At 35.6% G+C, this 20,935-nt stretch overlaps 1 protein-coding gene across 2 annotated transcripts in view; it reads left to right on the plus strand.

Moving 5' to 3' along the window:
• The window catches only part of LOC145249579 (junction-mediating and -regulatory protein-like), a 141,619-nt gene that overhangs the window by 81,340 nt on the left and 39,344 nt on the right, over positions 1-20,935 (plus strand). For both annotated transcript variants that reach the window (XM_080111278.1, XM_080111277.1), the window contains exons 2-4: positions 11,378-12,249; positions 15,909-15,990; positions 20,078-20,168. In XM_080111278.1, coding sequence (XP_079967404.1) covers positions 11,406-12,249; positions 15,909-15,990; positions 20,078-20,168 — 1,017 coding nt within the window. In that variant the 5' untranslated portion in view covers positions 11,378-11,405. The remainder of the gene's footprint in view (positions 1-11,377; positions 12,250-15,908; positions 15,991-20,077; positions 20,169-20,935) is intronic.

A 20,935-nucleotide genomic window follows, 5' to 3' on the forward strand; every position in this document is an offset into this window, starting at 1 on the left:
GAACAAGTCAAGCATAGACTAAAGTTTATTTGTGCCAAACATTGTTGGATTGCAGAAAGGATTGTAGATTTAATTCACAATTCCATGGGTTGTATTTAATTTGGGTCACCATTTAATTATCCTCTTTTTCCAGAATTGTCTGTAGAACGCATATAATTTGTCTACAAAGTCGTTCTTTCTTCTATTTTAATGTGTTAAAAATGTACGGAAATAATTAAAAAAAAAAAATGACAAAAATTCTAGATAACAATGAAGAGTGAAACAAAAAGTCATGATAATGCTTTCTTTAAAAGCTGATGAATGCGGTATTGTCTTCATGACACGTGACACAAATGTTTGAGTAAAGTGTAAACTGCATAAGTGCCATGGATTATATTGTTGTATAAATATCGGTTGGGTTGACTAAATTGAAGCAAAGGTCAACTAGTCTGTGTTATTTATACCTGTCCTCGACAAATGTTCCAACAGTGTGTGGGTAATTTTTTGAGTTGGTTATCTTGCTTCTGTCTAGTTGAGGTATGATAATGTGTAGTTGTTTACCTTCATTTCTTGGGAAAGGATTAGATTGTTACTAATCCGCTGAAGTTCTCCTACCAAGAAATGCTGATCCGGCTGCTCAGGCATTTTTCTAGGTCAGAGTGTACACACCTCTTGTGCAATGGCTTTTCAATCCCCATCTTTTGACCTTGGTCATATCTTACCACAATGGGAGGGAGGTAAATACAAATCAGCGCTTTTATTTGAGAAGTTTCATGACCTGCCTTTGTCGAGTTTCGTTTGAATGACTAAAATAATTAATTGGTCGTGAGTATAAGCATAAGGTTTATTTGGCATTTGCGCCCCAATTTGGGAGTTTCAGGTAGTGTGAAGTTTCATTGTCTTATCCTCTTCTTTTATCCGACTTTCCATCTTAAGGTCTCTGCATTTTCTTATTTAGGAGTCGCTCATCTCAACATGGTTGATTGTAATGAGAGAGAGATTTAAAAAAAAAATTCAAATTTACAAACTGAATAATACTTATAGAGCAATCCTAACCAGTACATTTTGCTCACTGAATGTAAATAATCTTACACCTTATATATAATGATTGATTAGTCTAACATACTAAAATTCTTCAGTCAAAAATGCAACCTATGTCTGGAGAAGACCCTCAGAATCTCTAAGGTACGGACACAAGAACTCGAAATAATCTCGATGCAGTCACAGAAATAAGTTAAAAATAATAAATCGATACGAACATTAGATTTGATATTCGGCATTTTCCCTCCAATTTTTACTATTCAGACGTTATGAAGGATTTAATGTAATTAATTTTTCACCGGATATTAATGTTGTTTGTTTTTTTGTTTTTTATGTAAACAATTTAGTATTTGTTGTATTTTCCACTCACATGATAATTAGATCTACGCATGAACTGATTTGATGTAACACCTATATATACACTCTCTTTATTATTTTTGTTATTTATTGTTGTTTCATATAAATGTTACACATTAATTGATATTTTTTGTTCATTTTACAAATACATGAATTGATATTATTATGGGGGTCCTGGATATGACCTTAAACTATATCCAGTGGTGAGGCCCCAGCTTGCGGGCTTTGGAGAGTGTAGAGCCACCCTTTAATTACCATTACTCCCAGGTCCACTCTGACCCGGAGTGGTAATATCTGTTAGGGTCCCAAGTATGGGTTAAATAGAAACCGACTTGAAAACAACAAATATATTCTATTAAAAAAATTTTCTTCAAAATCTTTGGATTCGGCATTAAATAATCCGAAAAGAGTTGATATGCCGTAAAACAAAAACAACCAACCAACCAACCAATCCTGAGACAAGGTCCTGGATATGACCTTAAACTATATCCAGTGGTGAGGCCCCAGCTTGCGGGCTTTGGAGAGTGTAGAGCCACCCTTTAATTACCATTACTCCCAGGCCCACTCTGAACCGGAGTGGTAATATCTGTTAGGGTCCCAACTATGGGTTAAATAGAAACCGACTTGAAAACAACAAATATATTCTATTAACAAATTTTTCTTCAAAATCTTTGGATTCGGCATTAAATAACCCGAAAAGGGTTGATATGCCGTAAAACAAAACCAACCATCCTAACCAGCTGAAATAGCCCAATATTCGAGATAGAGCATTTATATAAGAAATTATAGTTAGAAGTATCTTTTGTAATTGTAGACATTTTAGAATCTGATTATGCAAGTGCTAAGTCTGTGATAGATTAAATTTGTTTTTTTGTTTGTTTGTTTTTTTCTGAAAATTTAAATTGCATTCTTTATTATTTTTACATGTATTTTACTCAAAGCTTCTTTAGACTATATGTACATGGGATATTTCAGGTTATAAAAAACAAGCTGTAAATTTATCTAAGTGAACACACAAATATGTGGCTGCTATTGGATTGTGTTCAGGTGACACACCTGAACAAGGTCGAGAGTTACATTTCATAATCAATTAAAATTAAAACAAAACGTAAATACCAGAATTATGACACAATTCTTTATTTTGTGTGGTTGGCGTCGGGGCTTGGCATTCTGGGTAACTTTTATCTTGCTTTTTTATTGCTAGGTGAATTGGTAGTTGGGATGGGGTGTTTGTAAATGATTCAAGCTCTTTGTTTCTTTTTTTGTTTCTTTTATTTGTTGAGATTTGTTGAGATAGGTTTTAAATAATCTTCTTCTTTATAATAAAGGGTAATGTGTATTTGTATATATCTCCTTCTAAAAGTATTGCAGACAAAATGAACAAATAAATGATATCTATAAAAAAAAAAAAAAGCGATATATTCCACTAGCAGGGATCGGCTCAGTGGTAGAGCTTTAGGATTTAGACTTGGGTCCTGGTTTAGAGTGTTACTGGGTTCAGTCATGCTGATTAATTGTAAATGATGAAACCTGAGTCCATGAATAATTAAATTATATATAGTTAACCACAGACAGACTGTTTCACTGTATCATATCTCTTCAGTGTGGCTAGACAAGCAGATGACTCAAGCCAGAATCAAAATTTTGTTTTGAAATAAGACAAATTCTGCAAGTATTTTTTTTACATAAAATAATTGTGACAGACGGATGGACAGACGAAACCTATATTTATGGGGTAAAGATAGGTACTACTACTTTGGGTAAGAGTGGATCTGAGAGTAGTGATAACAAAAGCATGAATCTACTGCTCTAAACTCCCAAAGTTGAATCACACTTCAGATACACCTTTTTTTTTCTGTTTGTTCCGTCTACGTCTACCCTCCCCCCACACACACAGATTGCAATCGTTTTTTTTTTGTTTTTTTTAGGGGGGGGGGTAATTTGTTACTAATCGACTGATTGGTGATGGAGCTGCTCAGGCATTTTTCTAGGTGATTTTTCTGTGTGTTGGCTTTTCAATCCCTGTCTTCCGACCTTGTGTCATATTTTCCTGCAGTGAAAGGGACGAAAAACACATTTCAGTTACACTTTCTTTTTTGTTTGTTCCGACTACTCTAATCCTCCCACCTCAATCATTTCTGCTTTTTTTTTTTTTTTGTCTGACAAGAAATAAAAATATTATTTCAGAAAAACGTAGATACAAAATAAAGACAAGGTATAAACGAGGAGTTTACTAAAAAGTTAAAGAGTCGTAGACTTAATGAACTTAAAATACTGCTAGAAAGGCAAAAAGTACAAATTATGCTAAATGACAGCCGAATTACGAGCGGTTAGATAGAGGATTCACGTAGTGAGAAAGTAAACAATATTCGTTTAAATAAAATAAATAATACTAAAAAATAATACTAGCATTATTCAGTTATGCATTTAAAGAGGAGAAAATCAATAATTCTCACCGATGATAAAAAATTTGTCATATTACATAGAGAGATAGAAAACTATGCCATTAGAAGCATAGGGAAAGACAGCTAAAAGGGATCGGAGATAGGCATTATAGCCTCAGCCAGTAATTGGGTTTGAAGGGCACTCCTAAGGATAAAAAATGCCTGCAAAGGGAGATAAATGCAAAGGCATCTATTCTATGCTAGGCAGAATAAGTATATAACAAAAACCTTCACATGAAAACAAAAACAAAAACTTTTTATAACAACAATGAAAGGATTTATTTAATTACTTATAACTGTATAGGTGGAAAAAAGTTGGACAGTATCCAAGTGAAGAAAATAGAGAGTTCTTTGAGCTGCCAGAAAGTCTGTCTGCAGATATCTTTAGGCAAAGATAGTCGATGCTTAAATGTCCATTGGATAGAGATGAGAGAAAAAATTAACATCTTTCCTTGTTGCTTTCAGGGTTCTCCCTGTTGACCGATCATGATCCCCAAAGGGGCCTGAAACATTTCTTCAGGAAACAAATGAAATTAATGTCATGCAAGCTGATTGGTCGTCAGTGCTTAACCAAATCTCCATGAGAGAAAATGTCTTTATTTATAACTGCTACAAATTTGCTGCAAAGAAAGTAGACTCCCTCCACCGATCTAGAAAACATAACACTTGTCAGTACTCTATATATAAATTCATCATTCGCCGGTGTATGGAGTACTGTTGCCACATCTAGGCTGTTGCACCAATCACTAACCTTTTTTGTCTTGGACAGAGTGCAAAAAAAAAAAAAAAAAAAAAAAAAAAAAGAAGAATTTCCAACCTCATAGTTCTCACATTGTCTGCCAAATCCCAACCCTCGTCGCATATCACTGCAGTGTTGCATCCATGTGCCTTTTTACAAATATTTCCAAGAAATGTGCTGACAAATTGCACTTTTACCTCCTCAATGTAAATACTCTCCGATCCAACAGACTGGCAGAAAAATCCTATTGTTTGTTAGGAGGAAGTGGCTTGCCTTGATTAACAAGCCCTTTCACTAGAGTTTGATAATATGAGGAGTTTGTGAACAAACAGACAGGAACTAAAACTTTTATACATAGATGCAACGTTTTGTATATATGATATACATTCTTCAAATATATGAAAGCAAAAAAACGTGTCTGCTTGTGTGCGTTTCATGTAGAGTGTCTTAGGCAATAACAGTATGTGTGCATGCATGCAAATGTGTGTGCATGTTTGCATGAATCTGCTCCTGTTCCCACCTCTCCTTCAGTTCTCCTTTTATCCCAACGTTTCCAGGGCCATGTAACCTCTGGATGAACTCGGAAGGTATGCAACTAAATCATTGAAACTTTACACCGTTGATTATAAACAGGAATTTTGTAGACGCACAATCATTTAAACGCCTACTTGCAGTTAAAAAAAAAGTGTAATTTTTTTTTCTGATTCATTTAAAGTTCAAAGTTTAATTCTGCTTTATGAGTGAAAGATTATTTCTTTCAGAGTGACTGAAAAAATTTTTTCCTTTCCTTTCTGTTCCAAATTACCTGTATTCATTAATCTTTTTTTTTTATATATATAATTTAATTGTTCCAATAACTACTGTTTCACTTTGCGACTATCTCTCGTTCTCTCCTGTGACTTTAGCCTTTCTATCTCCCTCTTTCTTTGTAGCTGCAACCTCTCTCTTTCTTTGTGGTTACAGTTTCTCCATCTTCTCTCTCTCTCTCTCTCTCTCTCTCTCTCTCTCTCTCTCTCTCTCTCTCTCTGGCTACAGTCTCTCTCATTTTTTGTGGATACGGTCTCTCATTTTTTGTGGTTACAGTCTCTCTCTTTTTTATGTGTAACTACAGTATCTCTCTCTCTCTCTCTCTCTTTGTGGCTACAGTCTCCCTCTCTGTCTTTCTTTGCGGTTACAGTCTCTCTGTCTTTCTTTGCGATTACAGTCTCTCTGTCTTTCTTTGCGGTTACAGTCTCTCTATCTTTCTTTGCAGTTACAGTCTCTCTATCTTTCTTTGCAGTTACAGTCTCTCTATCTTTCTTTGCAGTTACAGTCTCTCTATCTTTCTTTGCAGTTACAGTCTCTTTGTCTTTCTTTACAGTTACAGTCTCTCTATCTTTCTTTACGGCTACAGTCTCTCTATCTTTCTTTATGGCTACAGTCTCTCTGTCTTTCTTTACGGCTACAGTCTCTCTGTCTTTCTTTACGGCTAGTCTCTCTGTCTTTCTTTACGGCTACAGTCTCTCTGTCTTTCTTTGCGATTACAGTCTCTCTGTCTTTCTTTGCGATTACAGTCTCTCTGTATTTCTTTGCAGTTACAGTCTCTCTGTCTATATGTCTGTCCGTATGATTTGATTTTCATTAGCGGCTCTTTATGCCAGACTTTGTCAAAGACCTTAGCTATATAACTGGCTACAGCCGCTTTATCCAGTGTGTATGTGTTCAGAGATGGCTGTTAAAATATCTGCAGTAGAATGACATTTCCTAAATCCATACTGTTTGTCAGAAAGAAGATTAGCTTTTGCAAGGTGGTGGACTAGTGCTTGATTGATTAGCATCTCAAAGATTTTAGTAAAGAGGGGGAGGAGACTGATAGGGTAATAATTGAGAGGGTTGGTCCTTTCGCTAGAATTCTTGTACATTGGTATTACAGAGGCCATCTTCCAGCTATTTGGGAAGCAGGATTCAGCAAGGCATTTGTTGTAGAGTTTGAAAAGTATGTAGGTTAGCTCAGCTGAGCATTTCTTAATTAGTATAGCAGGCATGAGATCAGGCCCACATGCCTTGGAAGTGTCTAAGCTTTTAACGATATCGTGGACATGAGAAAGGGTGATTTTCAGATCATCAATTGTGTCTTCCGTCCGCATAGGGAAATTTGAGAGAGAGTTGTTTATTGGCTCTAGGGTGGAGTTGGAGGTGAATCGCCAAGCAAGTAGTTCCGCCTTCTCAGTTACCATGCATGCAAACTTCTGGTTGTTGGATAGTGGCGTAATTACTGATTATCCTTTATTCACTATGCTATTATTAATTTTCCAGAAATCACGAGTTCCTCTCTTCTGTGATTCTATGCGTTATTTCAGCATGTCTTCTTTTGGCTGTGGTTATTACTCTCTTACAGTGATTTCTAGCATCTATAAATTTTTGCCTATTAGCATTATGACATACAAGCCGGCAGAGTGCATTCTGTCTTTGTGCAGTAGCAGCTGCACAATCTGGGGTTGAGTGGGGCTTGCTATAATACTTTCGTGCAGGGACGTGCTTCAATCCACGCTTTGCACCATTCAGTTGTCTTATTGACACACTGTTCAGCAGGGAGAGAGAAGATATTGGTTCATAGGGCATCTCTGGTATATTCTCTGATGGCTTCTTAGTCAGCCCTTTTTTAGTACCTTGTCGTTTTGAGCAATGGCTCCTCACCTTGGAGTTGGGACTTGAGTGCGATGTCTACTGATATCACTAGGTGATCTGCATTTCTGAGTGGGCTGTGGGTATTAGTTACACAATCTTCAGGTACTGTGCTAAGGAATAGGTCTAGGAGTGAAGCTTGCTGGTGGTCACTATCTGGGAGGCGGATTGGGAACATGACTGACTGTGTGAGGGAATGGGCTATAGAGATGCTATAAGTAGAGCGTCCAGCTGCATCTGTGTAACCTGAGAAAACAAGCCAATTCTTATGGTGGACATTAAAGTCATGAAACCTGTTTTTGGGCATTACTAAGGAAAGTGCTGTATCTATACTATCAGAAACATGATCGATTAGAGTATAGTCATGACTTGAGGGAGAACAGTAGAAAAAATATAAGTAACTAACACAGTGAAGAAAGGCTAGTTGAAAACACATAAAGACCTGGTCATCTCTCTTAAAGGCTTGCTATTCTCTCTTGCTATTGATTCCTCTTTCTGTTCTTTGCACATATAATCTCTCTTTGCTACTCTCTCTCTCTCTCTCTCTCTCTCTCTCTGGCTACATTCATTATGTCTCTCTCTTTCTGGCTATGGTATCCTTTTCTTTTTCTCTATCTCTCCCTGTTGTTCTTTCTTGCTATTTATTCCCCTTTCTCTTCTTGGCTTACAGAAAAGGATTGTGTAGCTCAAAACCTGTCCACATTCACTTTGAATTGCTGGATCATTGGTGCATTTATTACATTCTATAGAAAAAGTTGCAGTTATGTTCTGTCCCTTATTTGCTTACACTGTTGTTGTTGAGCATTATTTGTGATGATGATTTTGTTGGCATTCATTTCCTCAATATCTTTCTATTAAGAATTTTTTTCTAGAACGATATTGGGTACTTACAGGAAGGACCACGTGAAGGTTGGCAACATTCTTAAATGAAAGTGTTTCTGTGGAGTGAACTGGATTCGAACCTGACACACATCCCGGTTGGCAGTCTGCAATGTTGACCACTGTCACCTCCCTGCTTGTTGAGCATAATTCATTCGTTTTGAATGAATCAGATAATTGTTGTTGATTGAATGAATCAGATGTTGATGTGTTCGTTTTCCCTGATATCTTTCTAGAGAGACTGAGAAGTCAGCACTTATGCTACAGAATCATCCCACATGCTCAAATCGGACTGACGAACCATCACCAAACCCACAGAACAATTGCATGATCACTGTCATCTTCACAAGCGATGGATGGACATTATTATCTTTCTAGCTAGAATTCTTTCAAGAAAGACATCGGGTACTTATGGGAGGAAAAATGTCAAATCTACCAACATCTCTAAGTGATAGTATTTCTGTGGAAAGAACTGGATTAGAAATTGGTTATCAGCATGTGTCATTAACTTAGCTACCATCAACTCCCTGCTGGAGCTAGCGCTTCTCTCTCTGGTATCTGCTTCTCCTCTCATGACTTTGGGTGTTTGATTAGATTTCCTCTCCATTTGAACCAGTTGACTCCCAGGCTCTCTCAGAAGTGTGAGTTTATGTTCACATGCTTAACAACATTGCTGTATCAAGGTTGTGACCACCTGGTGGGCCTCCTTCCAGGGGGTGGCTCCACATCCATCTGGCACACGGTGGACATTGCCCAGCCAATATAGTCTGCATTGTCTGAGGAGTGTAAACATGCTGAGCATACTTGCTCAATATAGAATCTCAGTGTTGGGCACCTTGTCTCTCCATGTTACTCTCATGATGCATATAGGCACCAATCACAAACTGTCGGTAAATACCAATGTTGCAGAATTAATAGCTGTCAAGGGGGCACAAACGGGTTCACGAGTATAAAATGAAAATAAAACAAAACACAAACTCCAATACATTCTGAAAATATCAGTTGCACTTTGGGTGTGTGTATGACTCCATTGACCCACTATGCACTAACATCCATATCTTAGTTTTTCTGTCAAGACCATATTTACCAGTTGGTATATCAGTTCATTTCATCTTGATCTCCTAAAAATCTCTTGATATTATCCAAGCTGCAACCTGCGTCCCACTGTGTCAAACTCGCAACTCTTCTCAACTGTTACTGTCATCAACTGTCACAAACCTAAGACTGTCACTAACTGTTCATAACCGTCATAAACTGTCGTAAAACTCCTTACCACTCCTAAAGTTGACTAAACTAATTCTAACCATATTGACCTTTTTTGTTCCAATCATCACCGTGACTAACAATTCCATGTCGGCTTCGTTTTGTGCACATTTATGAACAACTTCCTGTCCATTGTTCTCCCAATAAACCCATTTTTCCATTCTTTTGTCATAAAATTGCTTCTGTCTATTGCTTTAAACACTTTCTTACACCCAAGGCTAATTTTTATCTCTACAAATTTACTATCAGACTATGTATAGAGTATCGTTGTCATATTTGGGCTTGTGAATTTGTGTCCCATTTGAAGGTTCTTGACAAATTGCAGAAACGTATCTGTAATTTGATTGGCCACCACACTTTATTCTTCACTGCAACCTCTTTTTCATAGATGTGATGTTGCTAGTCTCAGTCTTTTCTACAAATGTTCCTCAGAATTGTCTGATCTATTCCTTGCTTCCTTTGTTCCATATCATTTGACTCGTTGATCTAGAAGTCTCCATCAATTCGCTGTTTTATTACCTCATTGTAATACAACTTCATATTTCACTAGCTTCTTTCCAAGGACTTCAAGATTGGAACTCACTTCCTGCTCACTGTTTTCTTTCTACTTACAGCCTTGATCTCTTCAAGACTAAGGTCAATGGGCATCCCTTGTCTTTGCAATAATCAACTTTCGTTCTTGTTAGCTCCTTACAATCAAATGGCTTCATGCTTTGTCTCGAGTGATTTCCATCAACAAAAATTCTCTTTCTCCCCCACTTTCCAACACTTAAGGGAACACTGATAGTATCACACTTATTAAAGTAGGAAATTGGGAAATTCATTTTAATTTTAGCTTTTGATTTGTCATATCTTTATAATTAGACTTAAACTTGGGAAACTTCTGCTTCTTGTGACGCATGAACAAGTCAAGGTATGAACCACCATTTCAATCTGAAGCCAGATCCACAGCATCCCTCCAGTTTCTTCCTGTTCATATTTGGTCTTTCTTTTTTCCCATCAGGGCTCCATTGGAGCACTTGGTTGGCAATTCTCTCTTGGACCAATCTTAGGATATGTCTGAGCCAACCTAGATGTCATTTGATTATATTGCCTGTTGGTTAGTACAATTTCTGACTTCTTGCTGGGTAATATAATTGTTCTATTTAATCACGAGACTCTTTCCAAGGCACTTGAAATCAAATGCATCTAATTTATGATTAGGAGTAGTTGAAAAAAAATTTAGATGTGTGGTAACTGGGTGGAAGCATCCACGGTTCATAAGCATGGTGCACGAAACTGAAACTCTTCCAATACAAGAATAATAGAATTATGCAAATTGAGGTGTTGTTGGGAGTCCAAGGTAGCAGTATAAAAATATGAATCTTTTGCTCAACAGGAGTCTTTGGTTTTACAACGCTGCCTAATTCACATGTGATTTTATTGTTGGTTAGAGAGAAAAGAAAAAAGAAAGAGGACTGATGTTGCTTAGGTGAAAAAGTAAATATCTTTATTATGGGAAAAAGAAAGAACACAAAATAATCCGACTTAAGTGGGTTTTTTTTTCAACTTGAAAGAATTTACATAACTGAAATAGGAATCAATCGCCTAAATGAATCTTTCAGTCACATAAATTATAAATAATCTTTCAACCGGGATCAAGTTTCTGTTCACTTCCGGAAATCATAAAGAAAGAGTAAAGAGTTCTTCTCTTTTTAATAAAACTATCTACAAAAACATATCAGTTAAACATCAATATTTAAATACCAAAAAAGAAAATGAAAATAAAACACCTCCATTAAAAAAAATGGTTACTTTATATACATGAAACAGACATTTTATTGAGTTTCAAGAAGAATTTACACTGTTAAATGCAAAATCATTTATGTGAAATTGATTTTTACTGCTTCCTTCAGGGTACAAAAATGAAAAAGATTTCTGGGTAATGCCAGACAGACAAAATTACAATTTTGAAATGTAAATAATATAAATTTTAAATTTGTTTACTTAAAATATTTTTCTTCTCTTGCAGGTGGTGCTAACCTAATTGGCCTTCAGCTATGATGGAAGATCAACTAGACAGTTTAGAGGGCTGGGTAGCCGTTAAACATGATCCATTCAGTGAAAGCCATCTACCCCCAAAACTCCTGTTCATCGTTGGGTGGAATGAACTGGAGAAAAAAGTTGCTGTGACTTGCCGACAACACAATCGTGTTGTCAGCGATGTGGCTGAAAGTGGCAATCGGACAGGCCTTTTCACCTTCAGTGAAATTCGGGCAGTGCACGAGCTTCTTTGCCTTGTGCATGAGTCCGTCTCACTTTACCTCCCTGACTTACCTGTGGAACCACGCGGCCTCTGGACGTTTATTAGCCCGATGACAACGCCCGAAAATATCGACTCTATCTGCCAAAGACTGGAAATCTATTTTCAAAATATGCTCGACGTTTGCAATGAAAAATTACTCATGTCAACACTGTTTGAAGAATTTACAGCAGAGGACTACTTTGAAAATTTCTCCGAGATCCACAGACGGAGCTTTGAAGAATCCGTCCTGCTAGCTGAAGAACAATTGGAGAATATTCTCTTCCTTCGCAAAAATGCTGTGACGATGTGCGATAGGGAGGACTTTTATAGTCTGGAAGATATTGCAATGGCCAAACTTAACGTCAACTTCGCAAGTTTTTATAATTTTCAGATGCAACCATTTCTGGACATGCGGGAATTAGCCTTTTCCAAGCTACGTGAAGCTCGCAAGAAACTGCAGGACCCGGATGTTGGGGAACGGATCAAAGCGGAGAATCGCAAGATTTTCAGTGATTGGCAGGGGCATTACGAAAGGGCTCTTGATAATCTCCAGGAACTTTATATCAAATATTATGAAAAAACTTGCAGTTACTTGCAAGGTATGTAATTTTTTTTTTATTGTAAACATGGACCCATAATATTTTGAGCCATCACATTCTATGAACAATATTTTTGACAAGGAGGAAGAATAGCTGTTTTCTTGGTTAGAATCTACCCATATAACACTTATTATTGGTTAGTTTTTGACATTGAAATAGTAGGGTTTTTTTTTTTTTAGCCCGTTATATCAAGATATATATATATCTATATATAGCTTCATGCTTTTCCTCGAATGATTTCAATATATGTAATTTATAAAGCTGACTATGTCTGTATGTCTGTCTGTCTGCTTCCATTTGTTCAAAGTGCATCTCCTCAAAGACACAAGGTCGCATAACAGCCCGAGATAAGCCAAATGATTGCATTTTTTGTAGTCCATTGTTTTCTGTGATTTTAGCTAGTGAAAATAGCTGTTAAAGGGTCAAAATTGAAAAAACAAATTGAAATTTGGCAGGCACGTCAACTAAACCTGTTATTTGTACACATGTTCAAATATACATACGTTAAAGTCAGTTGATTTTTACCAATTTCTTATTCATTATTTAGCTTCAAACGCTAACGACTAAGGCTGGAGCACTGTATGTTTTGGTTTTGATTCTAGCTCCAACTGAGTCATTTTTTTTCTTCCTTTGAAGTCACTACTATATATTGGGTGCAATATAATAATAGAGAATTAACTGTATAATAATAAATACAAAATCTGCATAATTAAAATGTCATATTTAAGAAATATTTTACCACCAGGCGGCCAGCTAGTCTATATATCTATAAATGTGAGAATGTGCATATGTGTATCAGGACAAGTCTCAACCTGTATACTCAACGAATTTTTTATCTTGAAATTTGGTATATAGGATATTCAGATATGTGGAAAACTTTTTAATTGGTTTTCATCTGAAAGAAAGGGCTGTTGAAGGTTAAAATTGAAAAATTGGTATGTGGGGTGGGGTCATCGGATTTTTATCTGTTTGCCAACTGTTTCACGAATATGCATGCATGAATTATCACGTGATAGACACTTTATGTTAAGAATAAGTAGATTTAAAAACACTTTTTAAAGACGTGTCAAGCTGGCTTAATGGTTATCATACTTGACTCACTGTCTTTAGGTTTTAGTTTTGATCTCAGCTTGAGTATTTTTTTTACTTACAAGAAGTGAACTGTTTAGAAAATACATGTTTGCAGTACAGACTCCACTATGTAAATTAGATGACAATTCTTACAAAAAAAGAAAATCACTCTTTCTCTGAATGATCATAGACACATTTAGAAGAATTTGAGAGGAAGCAGAAGAAATACAGGTTATAGTGAGCTAACATACTTCCGGCATGGCTGCTACCGGAAGTGGTGACAAGGCAAATTAATTCCCTTACTTTTATTGTTCTTCACTATTTCTATTGTGAAGCGATTTATTGAACTAAAATATTTAAAAAATGGACATTATTGAAAAATATACAATAAAAATGAAAATTATATAGATAAAAATAAACACAATTAGTCTTTATTTTCACTTTTAATAACAAAATTAAAAAATAAAAGGTTTTATTTTATTTGAAACTAGCATTTCAGCCTGGCGTTACCCGGGTGTGTGGATGTGTATGTTGTATGTTGAGCAAAAAAAAAAAAAGGTGGTAGTAGGAAAACAGGCTCGAACCCGTACCCCAAAGGGGAAAAAGAACGGCGAAAAACATGACGTCTTTGCTGTTATGACCACCGCCAAATCGGAAGTGACATAGGTTTTAATTAAGGCTAGACAATCGAAAGAAGAAGATGACTTTAAAAAATATCGGCAAAAAAGCGACCCCCCCCCCCCGTAGAAAAGTGCCCAGTTGAAGGTGACGATATAAATGCTTTTAGCCAATTTTTCGATATTTGTCGTCTACTGATTTTGTAAAAGTTTGTCGTCTCTGTCGAAAGTTTTAAGTAGACATGCAAACATACATACATACATACATTTATATATTGATAATTAAAAATTTTCGACCCAAACCGATTAAAAAGCTTGCCCTATCTCTGAATACCCTTTCTGTAAAATTTCAAATGTTTAGACTAGAAATTGTCTGAGTAATTTGGTAGAGACCGCAGAGGTCAAATCTTTTTAGATTTTGACCACTATTATGACCCCTTCACATTTATTGTTTTAGGCTCAAATCAAGTTATAAGTTAGATCCATGTCCAAGGAACCTATATCTAAAATTTCAAGTGTTTATACCCAAAATTGTTGGAAGAGTTTGGTAGAGTTCTCAAAGGTCGAATCGTCCAACTTTGATTCCTTAACAACCAAATTTCTAGCCGAAAACCGATCACAAAGATTTTCCCAAATCTCAGTACCCTGTATATCAAATTTTGAGTCTGTAGATTGAAAATTGACAGTTATTGTGTAGGGAAATGTACACACACACACATGTTCACTTTTATAGATATATATATAGATTTTTATAATAAATATGTTCATGAAATTATAAAAATAAGTTTTTATTAGAATGTCTATAATAAATGTTTTATGAAAGTATAAAAATAATATTATTGAAATCAAAATAACAAAATTTCAAGCATCATAAATAAAATGTATCCAATACATATTTCCAAAATAGTTAAAAAAATTTTTTAAAGTGTTTCAATAATTCTTGTTAAAAATAAAAAAGCACAAAAAGTGTTGTGAATAATTTAAAAAAAAAAAAAAAAAAAAACTAATTTCAATAATTCTTGATTAAAATAGTACTGAAAAAAAAAACATTTTCAATGATTATTAAATACAAAAAAGAAAGATAGGAAAAATGTAATAATAAAAAGAGTATATGCACAGGAAAGAAAAAAAGCAAAGGAACTGATTTACCTTGTCATTGCTTCTGGTAGCAGCCACGCCAGAAGTTAGGAAGTACATTAGCTGACTATAACCAAAATACATACATAGAGAGAGAGTGAGAGAGGGAGATGGCTCGTAGAAAAATTTAATAAATACATAATTCAACGTTGGAAATAACTCTCACCCTTCTATCAGGTTGATGCAAAGATTTTTATCAATTTAAAATTTCATCTGGAAAATGAAATACTGTGTTTTTGAAAATATTACAATAAAAAACTTTGCTCTCTATAACTTGACTCCAGCTATCAACAGGCTTATAAATACCTTGCTTGTAAAATTCTTTAGGTTTTCATGTGAAATATGAATCTAACTCGTGTTTAATATCCTCCTGATGTTAACTTAAGGCTATCTAAATTGTTTTGTAATCCTTGAAATAAGTGATAATCTGAGGGAGGTAGGTCAGGGGAATATGAAAGATGGGGCAAGATTTCCTCACCAAATCTTTCTAGGAGATGTTTGATCAGTAGTGCTGTGTGAAGATGAGCATTATCATGATGGAAGATGACTCCCTTTTTATGGACAAAATAAGGTCCTTTTTGGATCAACATAGGTGAGGACATTGCAGAAAAATATGAATGATGCCTTAATATTTTGTGAAAGAAAAACGTTATAAATTAATCATGGTGATATGTTTAAGTAATAACAATATGCATGAAATAATTTACAATGATTTAAAATGCTGTGTTTACAAACTGGCAAAAACTTTTACACCAACCTGATATATGACATTGTGTTTGCACTTTTCTGATTTTCATCTGGTTCAGTTTCTTTCAACTGATTTTCTCATTTCAGGAATGCTTGAGCGAATGCAAGAAGACCAGGAATTATTTGGGCGGAACGCCTTTGACCTTCTCGGAAAAGAGAGAATGCGAAGGTAAGAGTTAAGATTCAAATGGACTTGAGGTTAGCAAAAGATGGGTAAATTAAATTGTCTTCTTTGACAAGACAATTTAATTTGCCATAGATGGGAGATGGTCTTTTTTAAGATACATGGAAATTAGTTACAGTCAGTCAGTGGAATTGAGAGAGGGACAGAGATAATCTCCAAATTGTGATGGTTCTGAGTAGAGGAGATCAGAAATGGCGATAATCAGAATCAACGTTGCAACTTTCCAAAAAGTAAAAGAAGACATTCTATTATAAAAAGTTGCTGAAAATAAAACCCGAGGCACTTTTGATTCTTGGGAAGAATTTCCATCGCAACTTGACTATGAAACAAAACCAAATATAGACCAGATATGTTTCCCGATTGACCAGATGTTGAAACCTCAAATAAATGTTATTCATCCTTTGTGTTGTAAAGGTATTTATGTATATTATTGTCTTATCATGAACTGTATTTAAATGTACATACACACACAACAAACTCTGGATAGATAATCACAACACTAGACAGTTATTGACGAGCACTCTGTATACACACATTAATTAGATATCAAAGACACCTATCAAACGATAAAACACTGCACCCCCTCCAAAAAAACAAACAAATCAATCAAATCACACTCTTCCTTGAGATCTGCATTCACAAACATCTGATGATGTAGAATCATTTCTTCTAGTAAACTACCCGGATGCTGTAGCACTACACTCTTCAGTCTCTTCTGATCGTTTTGACATGACTGGATACTTCCCACTCTGCTGTAAGGACTCAGATAAACATATACATGGATTCAGAAGATATTTGTAACACCCTCCCTCATGACTAGAGAACATAGTCTAAAATCAGATGATCAGGCCTACGTGTGCTTTAGATTAACCTTGCAATACAACACAAGTAAAGTATAACACAAAAAGGAAGGAAGTAAAAAAATAATCTACACATAAGCAGCGAGATTTTGCATCACTTTGCAAGATCACTAGTCATAAAAGTCGTGAATATCACCATCTTGATTCTTTTTTCTCCCCCTCCTCCGGCAGCTTGATTCCACATGATGCACACATCTGCAGATGCTTTAATGGTAAGCCCTTTTCTTGGTTTCCACAATTTTCCCTACATAAAGTGAATTATATTTCTTCTACTCTTCTCCTTCGTCCCTGTTCCCTACTTGACTGTGTCTCAGATGGTATTCATGCAACACTTTCCTCACATCTGATATTAAAAACGCCTAAAATAATGCATTTCAGTGTTTTTAATGTTCACTACTGAGGTTGGCGTGGTTTCTCAAGATGCAGCGGATAACATCATGCATAGTTTCTCTATTGCACATTCCTTTTCACAGACAGTCATTTTTCTCCCAGTCCATGAAGATCAGCAAGCCTTACTTCTTGATCTATTCTTGACTAGACTACTTGTGTGACGGATTTTCATAGCCCACTTGAGAATACTCATCACCTCATATTAATGGTTGATATCACCTTAAACTTTCAATCCCAAGCTGAAGAAGTATTGCTTAAATTGACTAGATTCTACAAATGGGCTGATTGGGACTCTATTAGAGATCACATCAGAGTAAAACATTTTTCTTTCCCTGTTAAACAGTGTACAAATGAAGTAACTGCGTAGATCAAGGTGGTGATTCTTCATTCTCCACAATGATTCACTTCGACCTGTGCAGCTGCTATAGTGCATAGGCACAAGGCATTCTGCTGATTTAACTGCTATATGTCTAACAAACAAAATGTTATAGAATTAAGAAATCATTGCAAAAGTGTAATAGCTGCAGCTAAGAGTAAGTATACTGAGATGACCAGAAAATCCATTGAGTCACAGAAATTAGGAGCTTTCAATTTCTGCAAAATTTATAATAGTAGAGATGAATAATTGAAATCAACAATTCCCTCTGCTATACAATCTCCATTCCCTCTATGTCACATATAACTGATAAGGTTAAACTGCTTGTATAGCGTTCCACAAACCACTCCCTCCCAAACTTCTTACTGTTAACTGAAACCATACTAGTTGATTTGATCATCATCACTTCCCAAATCTGGGATATAAAAATCGTTGACACCTCCAGAGCATTTTGGTTTGATCTTATCTCTTATAGTTTTAAAGAAATGCTCTGCTGAAATGGCCCCTCTCCTCTTCAAACGTTACAATGAATGCCTTGCAGAATCTTGCATTCCTGGTAGCTGTAAAATTGTCCCTGTGGTACCAGTGTTCAAGAATTCTGGTGAAAGAACTGACCTCTAAAATTATCACCCTTTCATCAGTTTCCTCGTTCTCTTTGCTAAAATCTTTGGATCATTAATCGGTCAAGTGTTTGTCCACCATCTCATTCAAGTTAAACTTCTTTCTGATCAACAGTATGGATTTAAGTGAGTCCATTCTACTATGGATATCGTCATGGTCATCTTGGACTGCATTTCCCGTACACTAGACAGTACCATTGAAACTTGGTCAGTAGTGCTTGTTGTATCCAAAGCCTTTGACTAGGTATAGTTTCTCCTCATGAAAATTAATTTCTATGGTATTACTGGGTGAATATTTAATATAACCAGATCTTTCAAAAGAAAGATCCAGGTTGTTCTTGATGACCATACAATTAAACAATATGACAATGCAGATGTACGAGGGTTGATCTTAGACTGTTATTAATTCTGATTTTTATAAACTACCTCCCTGATGCAATTGTATTTGAGATGGGTATATTTGCTGAGGACACCATTCTCTAATTCTCGCCAGGTGGAGAAAAACGAACACATGCATATTCAAGAAAATGGCTTAATCCTTAGAAAATTAACTCCAGTCTGTAGTGAAATGGAGCCAAAAGTGGATAGTTACTTTTAATGTTAATAGGACAAAACTCCTTTCGTTTAATAATTATAAGAAATATTTCCAACCACTAATTGCCATGGCTAAAATATTTAAACTCCTCAGCTTAACCTTCACGGGTAACATGAATTTGAACAAATACGTAGAAGCTGCTGCAAGGAAAACAGTCAACCTCTATCAGGCTAGAAAACTGCTGCCAGTATACTATATCTCTACAAAGCCATCACTTGCTCATGCATGGAGTATTGTTGCCACATCTGGGCTGGTGCACCAACCAAAGCCCCCCCCCCTCTTAGATAGGGTCCAAAAAAGAGCCTTTAATCTAATAAAGCCCACACTATCTACCAAGGTCCAGTCCCTGTTCCATCGCCACGGTTACATCCCTATGCTTGTTTTATGAGTAATTTAATGGAATGTGCTCCAATGAACTTGCTGTACTGGTGCTCTCTTAATGTAAATACGTCTGATTAATCTGTTAGCAAAATCTCACCCTTTCACTGTAGAGATATCCAGATGTCAGAAAGCTTTCTATTCTAATAGACCTTTATTTTTAACTAGCAAGGAGCGTCTGGTGTTGCCCGGTCATAAAATACACTGATATTTTAATTTATGCAAATTTTATATTTATTATTATAGAGTCAATTCTCTACCGATATTTCATATTATATTGTAGCCAATATATAACCATGATTTCAGAAGTAAAAAAACAAAAAAATATGACTCAGGCGCCATCAGCTAGAATCAAAACTAAAACCAAAATTGATAGTGCTCCAGTCTGAGACGTTACCAAACCAACCATTGTCAGTTGGATAAGAAATAGTTAAAAATAAACTAAGATTAATGTACAAATATATATATATACATTTGTGGATGCATAAAAGAGCAGTTTAACTTGACTTACGCTTGCCAACTTTTCATTTCTTTCAATTTTGAGCCCTTAGCCACTATTTTAACTGGATAAAGACCCATAAAAAACGGTCCACAATAAATGGAATCATTTGAGTTGCCTCACGTTCCTCTGTGACCTTCAGGGGATACAGGGCAAAGAAATGGAGACAGACAGACAAACATAGTGAGTTTTATAAATGAGACCAACTTTGGAAATCTTTCTGCTATATAACAGAAGTAGTTACGTAGGTAGAATGAAAAATGATGTTTAATTCCAAATATCTGTTTTGTGTGTTGCATATCGCTGAATACTTGTTTCTGCTTCAAATATCTTGTCAACGTTTTTCTTTGACAGGATCCGCATTGAACTGTGCAATGAACGCTTGCAGCTTCTGCATAACGTGCGCAAGAAATACTTACAAGAAAGAGACAAAGTGAAAAAAGAGGTTTGTGTACACGGATTTAATCTATTATATTTCTTTTATTTCATCATCATCGAAAAAAGACTATTGAGCATGGCTGGCTGGAGACAGCTAGTATATCTTATTTCAAAAGTTGATCTTAAAAAGTTTAAATAAATGTAAAATATCTATGTTACTCAGCTCTATCTGCTGTTAGGAAACTGTTCCTTACTGTTACTGATCCTGTAACCTGCCAGAATCATGTGGGTCGATGCATGGTGGATGAACAATGAACCATCTGACTCCACTTGGTGCAGTTGGAAGTGAGTGCTTGGGTAATATCGAAGCTTTTCCCTGTCAAATCAAGGACATTGTTGGCCCATTTCTCTCTGCCTCGCAGGATGGTTTTTAGTCCTTCTGACCATATTACATGTGTATACCATAAGAGTTTCCTCCTTGTCACTGTGATCAGTGGATCTTTCTTGTGACGGATATGTTAAGAGACCTTTCTGCGGATTTCATTGCCGGTGACATGGTTCTGGTATAATAATACCTTGGAATATAGTATCAATGAATAAGCCAAAGACAGTCATTTGAATGCACAATAAGAATAAGTATTTTTTAAACACTTCATAATAACTTAATGTTTGGTGTTATAGATTTGTAATTTTAGTGTGCTATTTCGTATATATATATATATATATATATATATATATATATATATATATATATATACTATAATTTCGTCAATATTAATAGTAATTTATTAAAATGATTTAATAAAAAAATGAATGACGGGTTTGTATTACAAT

Source organism: Euprymna scolopes, chromosome 28 (assembly GCF_053919585.1).
Source record: "Euprymna scolopes isolate OS-2025 chromosome 28, ASM5391958v1, whole genome shotgun sequence".
NCBI classification, from domain to species: Eukaryota; Metazoa; Mollusca; class Cephalopoda; order Sepiida; family Sepiolidae; genus Euprymna; species Euprymna scolopes.